This window comes from Canis lupus, chromosome 12 (assembly GCF_011100685.1).
Source record: "Canis lupus familiaris isolate Mischka breed German Shepherd chromosome 12, alternate assembly UU_Cfam_GSD_1.0, whole genome shotgun sequence".
NCBI classification, from domain to species: domain Eukaryota; kingdom Metazoa; phylum Chordata; class Mammalia; order Carnivora; family Canidae; genus Canis; species Canis lupus.
In genome coordinates this window covers 27,323,168-27,343,950 of record NC_049233.1, presented here as the reverse complement: position 1 = coordinate 27,343,950, position 20,783 = coordinate 27,323,168, and the positions used below count along the sequence as shown (strand labels likewise).

Genomic DNA, 20,783 nt, shown 5'->3' with positions numbered 1-20,783 from the left:
AGCTCCTTATTCTACTTTTGAATTATGAAGCCAAATGAAATTTGGGGTACAGTTTAGAGCCTTGATCTCAAGAGCACTCATGTACTTGGAGGCAGAAAGACTGAGAAATCTTATCTAGTGAACTTGGAAAATTACTTAATGAGACTCAAAATCTGTTTATTTAGCTGTAAGATTAATAATATTTACAGCTTTCAAGGTTTTTGTGAAGAGTTAATGAGACAATGCTGGCCAAGTACTTTTGTACAGTACTTGTTACATTAACATTCACACATACTAGCTATTCTATCAACTTCCTTTATATATAATCACTTACAAGAGAAAAGACCTAGGAGCTTTATAACCTACCTCTGCCTGCAAACTCCCCAAGAAACCACTTTCTCAAAAATCCTGAGATTAGTTTCGTGACAACATACATAAACTAGTACTAATAGTTCAAAGAATAATCTATCATGTTCTGACAGTCTGGTACCTTGCTCTGATGGTTAACTTCATTATGCCACAGAACCCAGTTACTTACAGAAATGCCTATCTAAATGTTACTGTGAATATATTTTTGATGGGAGATTAACATTTACACTAGTAGACTTTGAATAAAGCAGATTATCGGGATCCCTGGGTGGCGCAGCGTTTTGGCGCCTGCCTTTGGCCCAGGGCGCAATCCTGGAGACCCGGGATCGAATCCCACGTCGGGCTCCCGGTGCATGGAGCCTGCTTCTCCCTCTGCCTATGTCTCTGCCTCTCTCTCTCTCTCTCTCTCTCTGTGTGACTATCATGAATAAATAAAAATTTAAAAAAAAAAAAGCAGATTATCCTACATAACATGGATGGGCCCCCATTAAATCAACTGAAGGTCTTACGAAAAAGATGGAGGTCCCCCAAATAAGAGGGAATTCTGTCTTCAGACTCAAGATACAACATTAATTCTTCCCTCAGATTCCAGCCTACCAAACTATCCTGAAGATTTTAGGCTTGCTAGCCTCCACAATCACATAAACTAATTTCTTATAATAAAACAATCTTAATTTTAATATCTCTCTCTCCCTATGTAATACACAAACATACATAAACACAAACCCTACTGATTTCTCTTTCTTTGGAAAACTAATATACCTGCAAAGTCTGAGAAGTTTGTTAACAGCTTTATTACTAACAAAAAAACTAGCAATTAATACTACTAACAGTTTAAGAAATCTTAAAAGGAAGGGAACAATTGCAAACTGACCATGGAAGAAATCAAGAGGAGGATAAAATTCTACACTGATAAAGGCAAGATAATAATGGACAGGGCTCCAAAATTCTTAGGCAGGAATTACTAGCCATTAGACATTTTATCTGATTTAATTAAGAGTCATTGGCTCCAAGGGCAAACTTTTATCTCCCCTTTTTCACTAAATCCCACTAAAATAAGAATAAAGGAATAAAAGGCAAAAGCCTATAATAACAAAGTATAAGAGGAAGCCCAAAAGCAAATGAAAGATTTAACACATTTTTGAAAAATGAAAAGAAAATGAAACAGAAAAGATTAGTGAAACAAAGAATGAAAAAGTCACGGCCTAGAGACAAAAGGGAACAACTCCACCTGGCAAAGGGCATTGGTAATGACTGGGCTAGAAATATAGAATTAACTTAGGGACGAACATCCTGAGAAGACAACCTCATCCCTTCTACTGACTTTAATATACCCAGCAAGGCCTGAAGCCAAGCACTGAATTCCAAGCAAGACAGTCTTTTCTTAACCCTAAACTGAAACTAACTAAATGAACAAGCTGGAGAGACTAGAGCAGGTAACACCTAATGATAAAGCGCTTTTCACTCTGTTATTCAAAGATTCCCCCCAAATAACCGTAGGCTATTTAGCAAACATTCATTTATCCCACAGCAAACCTGACATAAATTTCCAATTCTCCCAGTTTAAACATCAACAAGCAACCAAAAATAATTAGACATTTGGAAAAAGCTTGCAACACCTGAGAAAGATCAAAATATACAAATACAAAAAACAATTTAGACTATAAAATATATCCCTATGACAAAAGAAAACTATTTTAAAATGGTATGAATAGGGGCTCCTGGCTGGCTCAGTAGGTACAGCATGTGACTCTTAGGGTTGAGTTCAAGCCTCACACTGGGTATAGAACTTAATAAAAAAATGTTCTTGAAATATTTCTTTAAATGGTATGAATAAACACAAGAGTTCTTAGAAACAATAATATAATTGTCAAAATTAAATATTCAAAGAGACAAAAATATGGCAGTGAACGTTAAAAAGACATAAAACAGAAGATGGTAAAGATGCAAGAAAGAGATTTAAAGAATTGGCTCTAAAAAAAGCCAAAATTGGTCTACTAGCAGAGAAGAAGAAGAAGGAAGGAGGAAGAAGAAGAAGAAGAAAGAGAAAGAAGAAAGAAGAAGAAGAAGAAAGAAGAAGAAGAAAATTTCACAAAGCCGAAGGGATCATTCTTCAAACACTCTTCAAATTGAAAAGGCCCGGATGCCTGGGTGGCTCAGTGGTTGAGCATCTGCCTTTGGCTCAGGGCATGATCCCAGTTTGGGGATCGAGTCCCACATCGGGCTCCCTGCATAGAGCCTGCTTCTCCCTCTGCCTAGGTTTCTGTCTCTCTCTGTGTCTCTCATGAATAAATAAATAAAATCTTAAACACACACACACACACACACACACACAAAAATGGAAAAGGCCCACCAAGTGTCCAACAAAAATGAAATACTAAACACCAAAAGATAAAGAAAAGATCCCAAAGCAGGGGTCAGGGATGGCCACCTAACAAAGCAAAACTCTCATACAAGAAATCAGACAACCCATCCACAATACCAGATGCAGGAAGGCTAAGAAGCAAGGTTTTTAAAATTTTAAGAAAAGGTGATGTTCAACTTTGTTTTGTATATAAAAGCAAATTATTACTCAAATATGATGCTATTAGAAAGAAAGTTACTAAGAATGTCAGTAAGAGGGCACAGATAAAGAAAATGAAATACAGGAAAACAACAGCTCTCTACTCAAGGAGCGCAATAAAGCTCAAGGATGACAGATATTCAACACAGGCCTGGAGAATGGCATACCTAGACAAGAGCAATACAATGACAGAGGGCCCTGTGAGGCACACATCCCGAAAAAAGGTAGATTCCACAGAACCAAATGTTCAAGGCCTTGAAAAAAGCAGCCTGTTGTAGCAGCATAGATGTGCAAGTTAAATAAAAGATTGAGTCAGCAACCCAAAGAATAAAAACTGTTCTACTCTTGATCCAAGGTTTGTATTTTAAGTGAAATAAGCAACGGGCTACAGGAATAATAATGAAATAAATTTTAAGTGATAAAAATGAAAAAATGAAAGACATTAATTACGGATATAGTGATGAAGACATGATTTCAGATTTTAAATTAGGAGGACAGAAAATTAAATGCTCAGTCAATGCAAAGAAAAATTAATACATACATGACTTTATATTACATCAAGCAAAGTAAGGTGAGCAAAAGTCAACTATAAAAAAAAGGATAAATTGATATCCTCAGGAAACTATTACTTGATATTTGGAGAACCCCAAGTTCTTTCTTTTAGCCAAACTGTAGCTCTAACTGCTATCAAATGGGTCTAGCTCTTTCCCATTATTCATTAAAAGGTCAAATCTCTAGCCAATGTGACAAACTTTCAAGGATTTATGGCTGTTAATATACTCTACTCTTTCCACCTTCCAGCATTCTCTCCTCCACTAAATTACATCTCTAACTCTACAAACCTTTCTACTCTTTTCTGTTTGCTTTCTTCTAAACATACCCACTTTTGACAAAACCCCTAAGAACTCAATATGATATTTAATATTAATAATCAATCTTAAGAAATCAAGTTATAAGGCTATGCATGTTCTGACAGGACTGATCAGTTACTCTAAAATTGACAGTATACACCAATATATTTCATCTTATTCGTATAACTACTTTACTTACATGTATTAAGTTTGTATTTTCTTGTTCAAATGTAATTCTCAAAAAGATCAACCACACAAGAGGTTCATTGACTTCTTGCAATGGCACAAGAAAAAAACAAAAACAAAAAAACACTACCACTCAGAATAATAAACAGAAACAGTGAAAAAGGACCCAGTGAAAATATGGAATGGATTTATATGTATAGTTGGACCCACATATCTAAATAATTTACACAAAGAGTTTGCCACTCCCACAAATAAAGTATGGACAAGAACAATAATTAAAATCTGAAAACAGGATTTTATTGGACCAAAGGTCCACTGTGTTTAGTTCAATGTACTGTTTAATTAGAAATGTCCAAGAGAAACATGAAGCCATAAAAACTTGCAGACCTTTTAAACACATCTCAAGTGATGCACTAAAACACCCATTATTTTTTCAAAACAAGTACACATTTTTCTAATATTACCTAAATGAATTCTGCCTCTAATGAAGCCCCAACTACAGAGCTATGATTTATTAAAAACCCGTGTGCCAAAAAAGGAACCAAATCATACTAGCTACAAGGCTTATAAAACCAGTCTTAAGTATTACAATACTTTGCTGAGAGGAAAGCAATACAAGCTAAAATTCTTATTAAACAAAACTGCTTGATGTCATGTATTACCAATGTCATTCATGATAGGAAAGTAACTATCACATGTGCATGTTAAGAGAAATTTTCCTTTATAGTTGAAAAAAAATATTTAAGTGAACAATATGAATCAACTATTAGTCAATATGCTAGATACCTGTAAAAATGTAATGACTTTTTAAGTTGTTTAATCTCTAAAAACCATGCAACAGGAGGGACTTTTTTTTTTTTTTTTTTTTTTTTTTAATTTAGTGAATGAAGATTTTGTTAGCCATAATGTAGCCTGGAAAGGACACCTTGATTATCACTGCAGGGTACAGTAGCTATGAGTGCTACTTGAATGAAGGGCTACTCTGAATACCCATATATCTACAATGTATCTATCTTCCTAGTCTTAAGAAAATAAATCAAATTACAGTCACTGAACTTTTCTTTTCTATATACCATGTAAAGAAATGGTCAAATCGAGATCTGCTTCACATTTATGAATCACAGGCATCTATGTAAAAGGGGAACATGGTTTTGTTTTTTTTTTAAGATTTTATTTATGTATTCATGAGAGAGAGAGAGAAGCGCAGAGACACAGGCAGAGAGAGGACCGGGCTCCATGCAGGGAGCCCGACGTGGGACTCGATCCCGGGTCTCCAGGATCACGCTCTGGGCCAAAGGCGGCACTAAACCATTGAGCCACCAGGGCTGCCTGGGAACATGTTTTAAAATGAGAGAGAAAATATTTCTTCATGACACTCTATACTACCAGGTTTTCAAATACCATTTTGATTATTTTATATACATTCTTTAAGTGGTATATATAAATAATATATTTGGCATTTTGAACCTATTATTTGGGCAAATATTTTTATTTTAAGGCTAACAGGATTTTAAAAGAATACCAATAACTGGGTCGCCTGGGTAGGCTCAGAAGTTGAGCGTTTGCCTTCGGCTCAGGGCATGATCCCAGGATCCAGGATCGAGTCCCACATCGGACTCCTTGAGGGGAGCCTGCTTCTCCCTCTGCCTGTGTGTCTCTGCCTCTCTGTGTCTCTCATGAATAAATACATAAAATCTTAAAAACAAAACAAAAAAAAACAATAACTGGCTTGAACATCAAGACCAAACATTTCCCCAATACTTAATGATTTTCCTTACTGGAGTTAAAAAAAAAAAAAATGTTTACTGGGCAAATCTAAAAACCATTATGTAAACACTGCAATTATATACATAAAGAAATAATTTGGAGTCAAATGCATTAAAAAAAAAGGGATAAGAGGGACACCTGGGTAGCTCAGTGGTTAAGCATCTGCCTTCGGCCCTGGGCGTGATCATAAAGTCCTGGGATCAAGTCCCACATCAGGCTCCCTGCATGGAGCCTGTTTCTCTCTCTGCCTATGTCTCTGCCTCTGTGTGTGTGTGTGTATGTGTGTCTCACGAATAAATAAATAAAATCTTTTTTTAAAAAGGGGGGGGATGAGAAATCTACTGGTTAGCTCCCAAAATGAAACAATTAGCATCCTAACTTCTTTCCCTTGAACAGAGCCCTAAAAGTAATCTTCCATGTTTCTTTCCTATTTTTGTAATTTTTAAAGCTACTCTATGATTTCTGGAGACAACTGAAATATACACAAGCCACTCAACTATGTCAACAAAAAACTGGTCTTTAACAACTACAGCAAATCAACTCTGTTTAGCATAGCAGAGAACAAAACCAACACTTACATTGTTTTCTAGTTTTAACACTGTCAAAACCAAGGTTACAAAATAACCATAATCTATAGCTTTTACTGACATGAATATTGCCAGAATCATTTCCTTGCTAAAGGTAAGTCTAGATAATTAGTAAAACTATGGACCCACATACAAAACATCTGGATAAAAACGATATCCTTTTTTATTGTATAACTAAAAGCGAAGTAATATGTGAATAGCTAAAACTTATAAAAGTTGTCCATATAAGGTTTTCACTAGTTTATGTCTTCTTTCCAACTTTCTTTTAAATCTAAAATTACGTCAAAAAAATTTTTTTTTTAATTTAAATGATTTCCATTTTGCTATCATTAGGATATACACAGGTCTTTTACTCAACCAAATATCCCAAAAGGCAAAAGGAACTTTGAAGCAATCGAGATAAATGCCCTACCTGGTGGCACAAATAAATCTAAACAATCCTAGACAGAAGAACTTTATTATTTAGTTTATCCTCCACAAATACTCTACATAACTTAAAAACACATATACTACATACATAGTAATACAAACAGTTCTGCTTCAGAACCAAGATAAATTGTAGCATTTTAAAATTCAAAAATTTAGATAATAATTCTACTTAACTTCTCAAAAAAGTTAGTTTGTAACATAATAGAATCACAAATAATTAGTAATACCTCAAAAAAATCAAATATTTCAATAAAGATGTTCTAAGTCTTCTATTAACAAAAGAAATGTTCAAACTCAAGAACATCATTAAAATCTTTTCATATCAACAGAAAACAATTTTTTTTTAATAAGGGGAAGAGAAAGTAGGAATACTGGTCCCATAAAAAGGCTGTAATTTTTATAAATGAAGAAGTCTAACAAGATGACACATTTGCCAATTTCAGACCTATCATAACATACTTAAGAGTAACTACATTTCCAGTAACAAACACATAAGTACTCAATAAATGTTTTTCCTGAATTTGGAATGAACTGTGAAACTATGTATGCAACCAAGAACTGTCAAAAGCACTTGACAATAAAGATAATTAGGTACACTGTACTGACATAGGAACCAAAGTAAAAAAACTTGAACAATGCATACATAAAACAAAATTTTAAAAGCTTTATAACATTTAGAATACAACAAAAACAATGTAAACCTATGAAATAACACAATACAATGTATATAATTCGAGATAAACCATTAGCAAGCAATTCAAAAGACCTCAGCATTAAAGAGTTGTTAAAATGAAAAGATTCCTAATAGTCAGTGTTGAGGTCTTCAAGCAGAATAATCTGACAAATTTATGGATGAATAGCAGGCCAGCCTAATCCAAACTTTAAATATTATTAAAATATTAGGTAGAAAATATTAAAAGGAAACAAAAACTATACTGAAAAACTAGTGCAGAAGTCAAGAGGCATTGAAAGACAGATCAACATTACATAAACCTGTGAATTACTCTAGGGAACAGTGAAGGAAAGCCTAACTTCTCCACTTGAGGCTGATTTTCCTTTATTTAATTTTAGCTTACAGAATAGCTAATTGCCCCAAAGTTTGTTGTAATATTTGCTTTGCTTAATAAAAGAAAACCTACTTCTTCCATATATTAACATCTCTGAAGTAATTTCTTAAGAATTAGACTAGCCTTCCAGAAAGTTACTATCCTCAATCTTTCAGTTACTTCCACTACAGAACCCAGAGCAGTGCTATCCAATAGAAATATAATGCAAGCCACATACGTAATTTTATATTTTCAAGTAGTCACTTTTAAAAAAAAGGTTTAAATAAGGTGAAATTAATTCTATTCATGTTTTAACCAAAAGTATCTAAAATATCACAAATATAATTAACATTAAAAAACTGATAAAATATATTTCACATTCTTTTTCAATATTGAGTCTTTAAAATCTAATGTGCACTTTACAGCACATTTCAGTTAAGACTGGACTCCTCTCAAGTGATTAACAGTTATTATGTGACTAGTGGTTACTAAGTTGGACAGCACAAATCTAGAGTTCTTTCTCTGATTTTAAGATACATGTACAAAATGCCAAAATATCTGAAATGGAAGCACACAATATATTAAATTTGAAGGGCTGGGAGGGGCACTGAAAAAGGACAATTCGGCAGTTCCCCTTGACTCCAGCAGGCCTAGGATGACATAATGAATGTCCCAATTTCTTAGGGAAACCCCTTTTTCTAGGGAGAGTCCCAATTTATACTTTCTGTCATGATGTAACTAACTATTAACAGCACCCCTGTAATTCTAAAAAAGTATCCTCCTATGGATAATAAATTATATGATCATCCTATCTATATCCATAATATCCTTGAAGATAATTAATTCCACACTCTTTGGAAGAAAATTTAAAGTCTAATTCTGATTTCTAGAAAAGAAGCTCTAAATTCATATTAAAGAACCCTAAATTCACTACCCTCACCAAAAAAAAAAAAAAGAAAAAGAAAAAAAAAAGATGCTGCTGAAAATTTTTTATTTTAAATTGCAGACTAAAAAAAAAAAAAAAAAAAAAAAGTAAGAATTACCTGTTGAACAAGGCATCTGGAAATTGGGATCATTGCTATCCAAAACAGGCAAACAGAACTGGTTACTTGCAGATCCTAGCATAGGATCCTTATCGCTGAGCATGTTCTTCAGCGAGTCCTCTAAGACATTTTGACTTGTACTAAAATCCTCACAGACTTCATTCTCCAGGTTGGATCCTAGAAATAGGGCATCATCTAAGTGTTCAGTAGGAATTAAATGATTAAATGTATCAACTATATCCATGAAGACTTCTGTGTCTTTCAGCCCTATAGAAAGACAAAAAAAATACCATAAGAAATAAAGCTATCAATTGATAATCACCTAAAACCAAATTATTTTAATAATTTTGAGTCTAAGAACACACTCAGGTATTTCTGAATTGTTTAAAAAAAATCCTCACTGTTTTTAGAATAAACATTTGGACATGTAGAACGAATCTTTACTAAATGTTTCTTCATCACACATGTAGAATATCATTTTACCAGAAATCCTATTAAATGTTTTACTCAATTCATTATTTTGAGGGGGAAAAAAAACCCTATGTATATAATCCATTAATTTGATACAGTTGAAAGAATGACATGGCTTAAACCACAAAAACCGTTTTTTAACCATAATCTTTTCATAAATGAAGAATGATGCTGCTTTTACAATAATCCATATAAAAGAATCAAAATTAAATCATTTAAATTACTGTTCCATAACTATTAAAACTGTAAAATAGCCTTGTTTTATTTACAAAGCATTTAAATCATTTAAAGAAAGGTAATATATAGAGAAAAGGTTGTTTGTAGGGATAGGAGGAAAAAATGGAAAGAAACTTAATTAAACCCAACAAACCAAAACTCAAAAAACTACACATACACAGGCAGAGAGATGTGCACATACACGCATTTTAGTGGAGGAAATTATTTCCTTTATTATAAAATGTATTATAAAATGAGATAAATGATAAGAAAACAATACATCAGAGATTTAAATTTATTTTAGTGAGTCATGTGAGGTATATACAGATGTCAAGCTAGTTTCCTACTGATACTAGATAGTGCTCAGAAAGGTCATCTAATGCTCTACAAGAGCCTCAATCAATCAAAAGTTTAATTACTTGCAATACTAGTTTCAGAAAAAAATGAACCAATGTATTCTAGATGATGGGGGAAGGGGAGGCATCAACAAAAAAATATCTAATATTCAGTTGGCTAGAAAATTGACTAACAGAGAAACATCTTGGGTTCCAAAATTCCAATTTTTTTGCTTGGCTCCAAATCTACCCAAATTTCCCCAAACTGTCTCTGATTCTTTCCCCAATAAAAATGATAAAGGAAGGGTAAGTCCAAAGACATCCAACAATTTACTGGTTATATATTATATGCTGCTAACCATTTTACCTAAATTTAACCCATGTATTTCCAATAATAATAGACTCTATATAAAAAGTACATGTAAATAATTTCCTTTATGAAACAAAATTAATTTAAACAACTTAAATGTTTTCCCTCCAAATCATAAAATAGCCAAGACTCAATCCCAGGTTCCAAAACTCCACAGCCCTCGCCGTATCTCCTCCTTTTTCACACCGAGCTACAGAGCTAGAAGTTGACTAGATCTGACTCATTAAAGGATCTTCTTTAAAAATAATTTTCCAGGGATCCCTGGGTGGTTAGGCGGTTTGGTGCCTGCCTGCCTGCCTTCAGCCCAGGGTGTGATCCAGTCCCACGTCTGGCTCCTTGCACAAGCCTGCTTCTCCCTCTGCCTGTGTCTCTGTGCGCCTCTCTCTCTCTCTCTCTCTCATGAATAAAATATTTAAAAAAAATAATTTTCCATAATTTTCTAACAAATGAGTAGTTGCCTGGGTCCTTGGATAACAGAAGGCTAGATTGCAAAGGGACAGGAAGATACTTTAGGGGATGATGAAAATGTCCTAAATCCTGAATGTATAGTATATACACCCACTGAAATTCATCAACCAGCTCATTTTAAGTGCAAAGTTTAATGCCACTCAATTTAAAATCCTAAAAAAAGGAAAGAAAATTTCCTCATTCTCACAAAAGTCAATCCCCTTCTTAACAGAAGGATTTTAGCATCTCTCCTCAAATTTTGCAACTTATATTAAAATATTTTAAAAACTGAAATAATTATTTGATTGATTTGCTGGTTATTTTACACACATTCTTCTAATTATAACATTAAAAGAAAATTATAACTTACAATGCAGGTGAAAAGTCAGGAAAAGTTTTAATTCCCTAATGTTATCTGATTCTCATTACCTAGGAAAGGCTCAACTATCATACATCACCAATACTTCTACTCATATGTTTTTAGGGACCAAAAAATTTTAGTGTAATAAATTTCTGGTGATTAAAAATAATTTATAAAAATTTTACTAAATGTTTAACAAAACCAAGTGGCTGGACCTACAGATAAATTAGTTTGTCTGAATCTGTTGGCATCCAAAAGCTACAGGCCAAGACTACCTCCTTTTCAAAGTTGCATCCCAAATAGTAATCTTTTTTTCCTCAGATAAATCAAAAAGAAAAAAAGGACAACTCCAGTTCTAAAGGCAAATAGTTAACTTTCCTTCTACAAAAAAATATGCTGATTCTACTAAAAATGCACTCATTCCCAGAGTCTCAAAAGTAAATTCTACAACTTCATCTGGAGTCAGTCTGTTACTACGTGCTTTCAAGTGACAGAGACAATCAGAACATTCAGAAATTACGATCACACAGCCCCAAATCACAAAGCTATAGGAAAGACCACCCCATTCTAAATAGTGACCTAATTAAGCAACCTTTTTTTCAGTAACACTGCTATCGGTGAATCATCCCAATAACTCCTTTATAAAAGGTACCTTAAGAGCCTGTGGCATATTTTTTTATCTCAATGGTACACAATATTCAGTCTTTAAAGAAGAAAAGAAAAAAAAAAAAAAAAAAAGGTAAAGCATATTGTAAACAACATAGGTGAACCAAACTTTCCAGTACAGCTTTGTGGCCAAACTGGTATATAACATACAAAGTGTGTTTTATCTGAACTTAAATAAGCAAATCAGGGAAAAAGCTTCCATAGTCAAATGAGGAGGAGGACTTGGCATAACAAAGTTACATTTCTTTAATAATATCTTTAATTCATTCAAATGTTTACTAAATAACTGCCACTGAGATATTTTTAATATGCCAATACAGAATAGGGTATAAAGCATTCCAAACTTTAGGGTCCCAAGAAATGATTTCTACAGGACACATCACAAGATGAGTTCTCTTGTAAAATTGTTATAAATTAGTAAGACTAACTTTTCTTAAGCAGTTGCAACTGGCTCTGGGGGTAATTCCAAGGAAGAATTTCAAAAATGATGGTATACAGTCATCCCACAAGACTATCTTGAAAGTAACATTTAATGGAAGAATTAAGTAATTTATTTTTAAAAATCAGTTTCAAGTGTTCAGTATCCAAAATAACATTTCCCATGCTAAACTGAAAAACAAATATAAGCTGATTGTAAAAATATTAACTCACTTAACATGAACACACTCATCTACTAACTCGAAGTGGTAAACTTGATTGGATCATGGAAAAGAAAAAGGACAGTAGAAAAACCAATAAAAACAGAATAAAATCTGGAAGTTAGTAGCGATGTACTAATGTTAATCTCTAGTTCTGACAAAGGCACTAGCATTATGTCAGATGTAACAACCAAGAAACTGGAATGAGAGCATATAATAGGAACTCTATACTACATCAGCAATTCTTCTATAAATCTATAATTATTCTAAAATAAGTCCTTTTTAAAACACTAATCTACATTTAGAGAAGGGGCAGCTGGCTGGCTCAGTCAGAAGAGCAGGTGACTCTTGATCTCAGGTCATGAGTTCAAGCCCAACATTGAGTGTAGAGATTATGTAAATAAATAAACTTTTAAAAAATGATATTGTTGAAAACCATATTTTAAAAGCTAAAATGTGGGGAGATATCTAATAACGTGGATAAACAAAAACAATCAGATCTAATTAAGGAGAAAAACTGAGTTGATTCAGTATGTTAATTAAGCAGACTGCTTGAGTCAAATTCCTATCTCTTACAATGAAATTATACTTAAATGCTTCCTTATATTTGGCATTATAAATGTAATAATTAAAACAGGGGGGCAGCCCAGGTGGCTCAGAAGTTTAGCGCCGCCTTCAGCCCAGGGCATGATCCTGGAGACTGGGGAAGGAGTCCCACGTTAAGCTCCCTGCATGGAGCCTGCTTTGCCCTCTGCCTGTGTCTCTGCCTCTCTTTCTCTGTCTCTCATCAATAAAATCTTTAAATTAAAAAAAAAACAGGGGCACCTGGCTGCATGGAGCATCCGACTCTTGATCTCAGGGTTCTGAGTTCAAGCCCAAAACTGAGTGTAGCAAGATTATTTAAAAATAAAATCTTCAAGGAGCACCCGAGTGGCTCAGTTAGGTGTCCAACTCTTGATTTCAGCTCAGGTCATGACTTCAAGGTTATGAGATCAAGCCCAAATTGTACGCCATGCTGAGCGTGGAGACTTCTTGATATTCTCTCAGTCCCTCTCCCCTCCCACCCCTCCTCCCTAACAAAAAAATAATAAAATAAAATTGGCAATAAATAAATAACATAATAAGCCTATCTAAGGTGTGTGCTAAGTGGCTAATGATATGTATATATACAATTAAATCAATACAAATATTTTGGGAATATATATGCTAAAACCAGAAATTATTTCTCAGTTCACAGTCACATCTCACGTTTACAGATGATAAAATATATCCAGCTAAGTCAGAGAATGGGATATTTCATTTAATTAGTTATCATAGGTACCAGTGAAACAAATGCCATTTTCAAAACTCAAGGAACTCACAATATAAAAGAGTATAAACATATAAACAAATATAACAACATGTAAACATCACAACAAAATATGAAAGTGTCATACTGAAGGACTGCAGACAGTATCAGAGAGGAAGGTGAAATTTATGAGGCCAAGAAAATCTAAGCAAGTAATATATGAGCTGGATCTTCAAGATCCAGAGGATACTCCAGGCAAAAGGAATAGTATGTGCTAATTATGAATGATAGAATTTGGTCCTAACAGACCATTTAGAAAGACTCAAAATGCAATTTAAAAATAAGTATTACTACCAACATTCTGAGTAAAATTTAAGCTGAGTTGAAGATATTTACTGCTTTAAAATGCTTGTTTTATCTTGATTCACAAAAAATTATACTGCAACCAAATTTGGTCTACACTGAAAAAACCAGCACGTATTGTTCCATGTATGAATAGAAAGCAAAAAGATTTGGAAAGCACCAACAGCACACACACACACACACACACACACACACAAATTACACCTCTTCAAAAATCCCCTTTACATCAAGAGTACATTAAAACTATCTTGACTCATCTTCAAAGTAAAACTATGTTTTATCATATTATCACCTTAAAAAAAAAACAGATCTAAACCTAACAATAAATTATTAAAGCTATCAAAGGCCATAAGAAGTTATTCCACGATGAAGCTCTCTCAGGCAGTCTATGCTCTGATTTATGTGCATGGGGGGGGGGGTACAAATATATTCAGGATATTATAAAATCTATGACAAAAAATTAAACAAGGTGATAGTGATGGGGGGGAGGAGGGTTTTTACATACAACGGTAAATTAAGCTCTTGTTTATTATAAATCAACATATAAGCCAAAACCTGGAAAGAGAGAGTGGTCCATGCAAAAATGGGGAAAAGCAATCCAGGCCAAGACCTAAATGCAGGCCCCTGGGAATGGAAACTTGGTGCTTTCTAGCCCCAACATTACAGTTTAAATTAAGCATCAATTCATCAGGCACGATACCATGAACAAATTTCTAATAAGTAGTAGTAGTAGAAAAATAAAAGTACCACCACTAACAGTGATGAAAAATGTGAAATGAGGTTTTCTAATTTCACACCAGGCAATGTTCTACACGCTTCACATCAGTAATTCTCAATCAGAGGTGATTATGCCCCCTCCAGAGGACACTTGGCCATCAAAACGGGAGGGCAGGCTACTGGCATCTAGTAAATATACTACAATGCACTAGGAAAGCCCCACAACAAAGAATTACCCAGCTAGAAAACTGCTAACATTAAGAAACTCTGCTCTACATTTATTAATTAATTTAATCCTCACAATCATGCTATAGTATAATCCATTAAACAAAGGAAGAAAAACACAAATGAAGGAAGAAATTAATTAGGATTAAAGAGATTAAATTACTTGCTATAGTAAGTGGTGGGGCTGAAATCTGAACCCAGAAAATTTCATTCAAGAATCAATACACTTACCATTACCCCATATTATCTGTTTATAAAGTAAACTGCATTAAATATTTATTATGTGCCACGCACTATGCTAAATCTAAATGTATGTCATTTAATCTTCACACCCACACAACTAGGAAGGTACTATTATTATTCTCAAATTGTAAAAGTGGGGATAAAGTTTAGCAAAGTTACACCCTATATTACAGAATAAGTAAGTGACAAAGCTGGGACTCAATTCTGCTCTGACATAAAGGTCAGTTCTTAACCACCATAATATAACAACATTAAATAGGTTATGCCTCCAGGATAAAGGAAAATCACTGAACAGTTAAACCATGATAGTATGATCCAATTCTACAAAGTACAATTCTGTAGAGCAATGCAACCTAATCAACTGCTCTAAAGACACACACCAAATTCTATTCTAGTTTCATTGGTTAAAATCTGTAAGCAGCAGCAAGGTTCATAACTTTTCTGAATTTACCAGGTATATTATTCTTATATCAATATAAAAGAATCCAAAAAGTATCTGCCATACTAAAACTAAAGCCAACCTAAGAATCCAGAAAAAGAACCATCAAGTACAAGCTGAAACTGGCAAAAGCAGAATTACACTAGCCAACTGTACTGAATTAAAACTTCAATATTTACAACTATACCCTATTCATATTATGGGAAGCATTAACAGTGTGGATTAACCATAGAAAGAGTGGAAGCAGTTCATCACTAAAACTATAGCCTAGGTAGTAACAGACCAAGCTAACATGTACTATAGTATATATACTATGTGCCGCCAGGCCATACGCTCAGTGTATTGTAATGCATTTTCTCTTTAGTTCCTCCCAACAACCCTGTGAGGCAGGTGCAATTATTATACCTATTTTGCAGATGAGCAAATTGAGACCCAGACCATTATGTAATTTGCCCAGAATTACATATCCAGTATACCCAAACTGAAACCCAGGCAGTGTGATTCCTGAGACTACACGTTTAAACTACTATATTTTATGCACTCTACTTACATTAACACCTACTTATGTTTCTGTTCTTAATGTATCACTAATGAAATCCTACAAATACTAAAAACAAAGGGACACACACTTCCTCCAAAATAAGTCAGAATATACACACTTAGCAACTCCCTACACATAAAACTACAGTGGCTATTCTATGTATAAACATCATTTTAGAAGTTATCAACTAAACTCTGCAATTTATTATCACAGTCTACAATTTTAGAATGTTTTCATGTGGCCAACTCACACAAATTATGAATGAACCAAAATTATTAAAGTTTAGCCTTTCTGTACAATCTACTATGCCATTTAAAACTTCATCTAATAAAGTTACATTGTGCAGATTACAATTTCTGGATAATATTTTGAAATTTTTATTAAACTATTTCTCTTCATCCATTCCCTCTCTTCATGTTACAAATAATCATAGAAACCAAAATCCCCTGACCATTAAAAAATGATCTAAACTAAGCACAAAATGCATAGGAGTAAGTGTCCCATCTATACATATGGCAATTCCTCACACAATTCCTTTTTTAAGTCTTGAAATTTCTTCTTTTAACTCTAATACAATGATTTAACATCTCATGTCTTTGAATATTGTTTCTCAACCTAGGCTTCTTGAGGGTACAAGCAGCACCTAGGTCTCAGATATTTTGAACCAAACCAATACTCTCAGTATCTTTTCCCAGTAATCAAAGAGCAGCAACTAAAAAAAAAAAAAAAAAAAAAGGAGTATCTTCTGCTGTTCAGCATGCAACTATACTGTGTCTAACAATCTGCCAAGTCATTTTTGTAGTTAAAAAATGTTTATGCTTCTGAAAAGATACTCCAGGATTCTCAGAGGTGCTCCAAGAAGAAATAAGAGAGAAACCGAGCACAAGATGTACTACTCCACACAAGAAAGAAACCCAGCAGCCACTTGTCAGAAAGATTTCCTAAAACATCAATGAATGAAAATATTTAGAAGTCAACCCTCCAAGAACACTGATACTTCATGACACTGGTGAAGTAGTTATGGGTAATCCACAAACCTAAGATGTTGATCAATAAATCTCATTATCTCATTAAAAAATAGAAAAGATCTTATCTTCAGACAAAAAAATTAGGCAAAACAGATTTCATGAGAAATCTGTGTAAAAAAACAAACAATATGGGAAAAAGTGCACATTTAAAAGCAAAATGTATCAAAAAGTGAAACACCATATTACCGAGGAAGATAACCATTATTATGTTTTAGTACTCAAAAAAAAACAAGAACAGTGTGATAATTTACATTCACCAGTTTTTTCCAAATATAATCCATACTCCATAAAAAAAAAAACTAAACTCTGGATAATTTTACAGTAATCCAAATTGCTGACTGCTGCCTCCCAAACTTTTATCAATAATAGTCTTATTAATATTCTATTACATAAATCAAAGATTATCAACCTTAACGAATTCCAATCTCAATACAAATTTTAATAGTATGGTTTTAAAGGATTTTGACATAAAGACAATTTCCTTTCCACTTTTCTATCCTGAAATTTGCATTTAATCAACACTAATTTTCACCTCTATTTATTTACACAGACGACTTTCTCTTAGATTTGACTTCTTTGAATATGCAACAGATGAGCATACATACCAAAGGATCAACTGAAGTTCTGCGAGGTCTATCCCAATAGGATGGAATGCAAAACTAACGCAGTGTGATAGATAAGGAAGTTCACTACCCTCCCAAAGGATGCAAAAGTAGTAATAATAAATTACATTTTCATGCTCTTCAATAAACGGACCTATAAACCATTAAAGAAACAGGGGGAACTGGTCCCACCAGTAGCTCATCTGTTATCCTTTCTGAAAAATCATGAGTACAGCTACCAAATAAAGCTTAAAATCTATTGTTGTAATTCTGAACACTTAAAAAGTGGCCCACGTCAGCTGAGACGTCTTTCTGCAGCTCAAGAATTGACTGAACCGTGCGTGGCTTAATCAGAGCAATAATATAGCTCCTATGTCCCTTCTTAAATTATATTTCTATGGTGAGGAAATGAAGTTTGTATTTTAAAACATTAATAGTGATAATGATGATGGAGAAAAAAATCCATTATTGTAATACGGGGCCAGTAAACAGAAGAATCGGACAGATAATTAAGAAAAAGTCGAGTACTAGTGGAGATAAAAACTATCCGAAATAATAATCTTTACATAGCTCTTGTGTTCTGGAATGAATACATAAATTCAAAAACAGAAGAACGCTGCAAAGATTTCTTGGTTCTTCGACTCATGTCTCCTTCCAACCACAAACACAACTACAAACATTTTCACAATCCCAAACACTTCATTGAAGAATCAAAAAATGGTAGGAAATGAATGAGTAATGGAGGCGTAGTTTTGGAAGATCTCAAACCACCAGTTTGTAAAAAGGAAGACAAGTTCGACCTCGAAATAGTAACTAAATAGAACAATGTACTAGGTACTCCCTAAATAGTTTACTGTATCTTTCTTTTTTATTTTTTTAAGCTTAAAAAAAAAAAAAAAAAACGGTAGTAAGCATTTGTTTGGGAAAGGCTCAGTAACCAAGTCTCAGGTTAAATTAAGTATCTCTACACTTAATGAAGACTTTACAGAGGCAGATATCAAAGCGTTGTTGCCACTTACATTAATGATTATCCATGATCATAATCTGCGAAATGATTCCTGAATAGCACCAATAATCATGCATTCAAACTACCTTGAATCCTAGTCTCTAGGAAATGGCATTTAAAAATCCAAAGGTGGGAAAAGGTCATCGGACCCGGCAACACACTGCTGGGGGGAAGAAGGGAAACAGGGCTGTGCGCGGTACCAACATTCTCTCCCTTTCTCCCTCCTCCCCGCCCCCCCCCCCGTGTCAGGTGATCAGTTATTTAGCACCATTAACACGCACGTATCGACAAGTGGTTCATTAAATTACTCGTATTATCCGAAGGCCAGATTCTAGGCTTCCCATTTCAAACTAATGAAAAGGAGTCGACAGTTTGGGTCCCGAGCACAAAAGCGCGCGGTAAGCGGGAGGATGCACAGAGCGCCAACTCCCCCCGCTCCCAAAAGCTAGGACTGGGCTCGGCCTCGCCGGCAAAGGCCAATCCCGGCTGCCCAGACCTCGGGCCCAGGGCTCAAGGCCGGGCTGCCCTGGAGGGAAGAGGTCCGACAGGCCGGGGCCGGGGCCCTTGCAGGCCAGGCCTTCCTGGCAGCGCCCGCGGTGCCTCCGGGCCTGCGCGCCCGCCCGCCCGCCCGCCCGCGCGGCGGCGGCGGCGGCGGCGGCGGCGGCGGCGGCGGGGCACACTCACCACCCGAGGCCCGGGAGCAGGAGGCGGGGAGAGGCCGCGGTCCCGAACCTCCGCCAGGCGCCCTCGCCGCCGCGGCTCCCTCCCAGCCCGCGGTCCAAACGGTCCCGGGCGACAGAGGCGCGGCCCGGGCAGGCCGAGGACGTTGCGCAAGAGGCCGGCGAGGCTTCCCGGCTGCGCGGGAGAAAGGCGCGGAGTGTCCGCCGCGGGAGGGGAGGGGCGGGGCGGGGAGGCCCGCGGAGGCGCCGTGCGTGTGGAAGGGGATGGGGGAGGGGAGGATTGCCCGTCTCCCTGGCCGCGGCCGGAGCCGCAACTCACCCAGCTCCGCCAGACGAGCGCTACCACTGGCAGCAAGAGGAAGATGGTGGCCGCCGCCGCCGCCGCCGCCGCCGCCGCGAGGAGGAGGAGGGGGCCCGGTGGGTGCCGGGGAGAGGGGGTACGCGCAGGACGTCGGCGTCGCTGCCACTGCCTCTTTTCCTCACCGGGCCGAGCGGCTGCTGCTGACGACACTAGCCTGGCTTCCGCGCCGCCCTCTGTAGCGTCTTAGCAGCCGCCGCCGCCCAGGGACCGAGGGTCGCTCGCCTCGTGGGGACCGTGCGGCGGCGCGAGACCCCGCAGCCATCGGCGTGCGGCGGCGGCGCGGGGGCAGGAGCCGGGCCGCGTCACGTGACCCCACTGTTTACCGTTCCGGGGACCGCGGCCTGCGCGCTGCGCCTGCGCGCTGTGGGCCCTCCCGGCCGCGCCTCCGCGGGGCCCGGGCAGCGGCTCTCCGCCGCGCTTCCGCGCCCCTCCCAGGGTGCCGAGGGCGCGGCACACCCGCGGGCCCGAAGCTCTCGGCTCCCCGGCGGCCGGCAGCGGAGGCGGCAGGCGCGGGTCGGCTTTTCTCGATTGCGAGAAGCACGCAGCCTTCGCAGTTTATGTGATACGGCTGATCAGATTTGCCTGTCCGACCGATCCGCGTCTTTACCGGGGTGCGCTTTCAAGAGTGGAGACCAGATGACCCCTGCCCGGGAGTCCCCGCTGGGCGTGCACCACGGAGCCGCCATCCGCCATCCGCCGCCTCCATTCTCACCTTGGCTCTAAAGAGCTGCTGTTCGGGACGCAGGCGGCGGCCTTCCCCGACGACGGTCGTTCCTGGTCGAAGCCAGCAGTTCTCAAAATGCATCAAGAGGATCCTCCGAAGGAAGGGTTCCCGGCACCTTTCAGAGGAGCTTCAGTCCTTGGACAGTGACATATGTAGAAGGCCGAATTTCCTTCATCTTCTTCAACCAAAACATGTAGCAGCTGGTTAAATGCAAAAGCGGATGGGAGAGTCTAGCTATCCGC

The 20,783-nt window shown here is 37.0% G+C and overlaps 1 protein-coding gene across 6 annotated transcripts in view; it reads right to left on the bottom strand.

Annotated features, from left to right (window-relative positions):
• PHF3 (PHD finger protein 3) overlaps nt 1–20,101 on the bottom strand; it is a 77,137-nt gene extending 57,036 nt beyond the window's left edge. The window contains exons 1-2 of one of the 6 annotated variants that reach the window (XM_038554429.1): nt 19,776–20,101; nt 8,821–9,087 (exon numbers count right to left, since the gene is read on the bottom strand). In XM_038554429.1, the coding sequence (XP_038410357.1) occupies nt 8,821–9,064 (244 nt within the window). In that variant the 5' untranslated portion in view covers nt 9,065–9,087; nt 19,776–20,101. Of the gene's footprint in view, nt 1–8,820; nt 9,088–18,789; nt 18,940–19,460; nt 19,480–19,775 lie in introns of those variants that run through there. The other 5 variants (XM_038554431.1, XM_038554430.1, XM_038554434.1 and 2 more) reach the window with 5 other exon arrangements.
• Nucleotides 20,102–20,783: the final 682 nt, after the last annotated feature.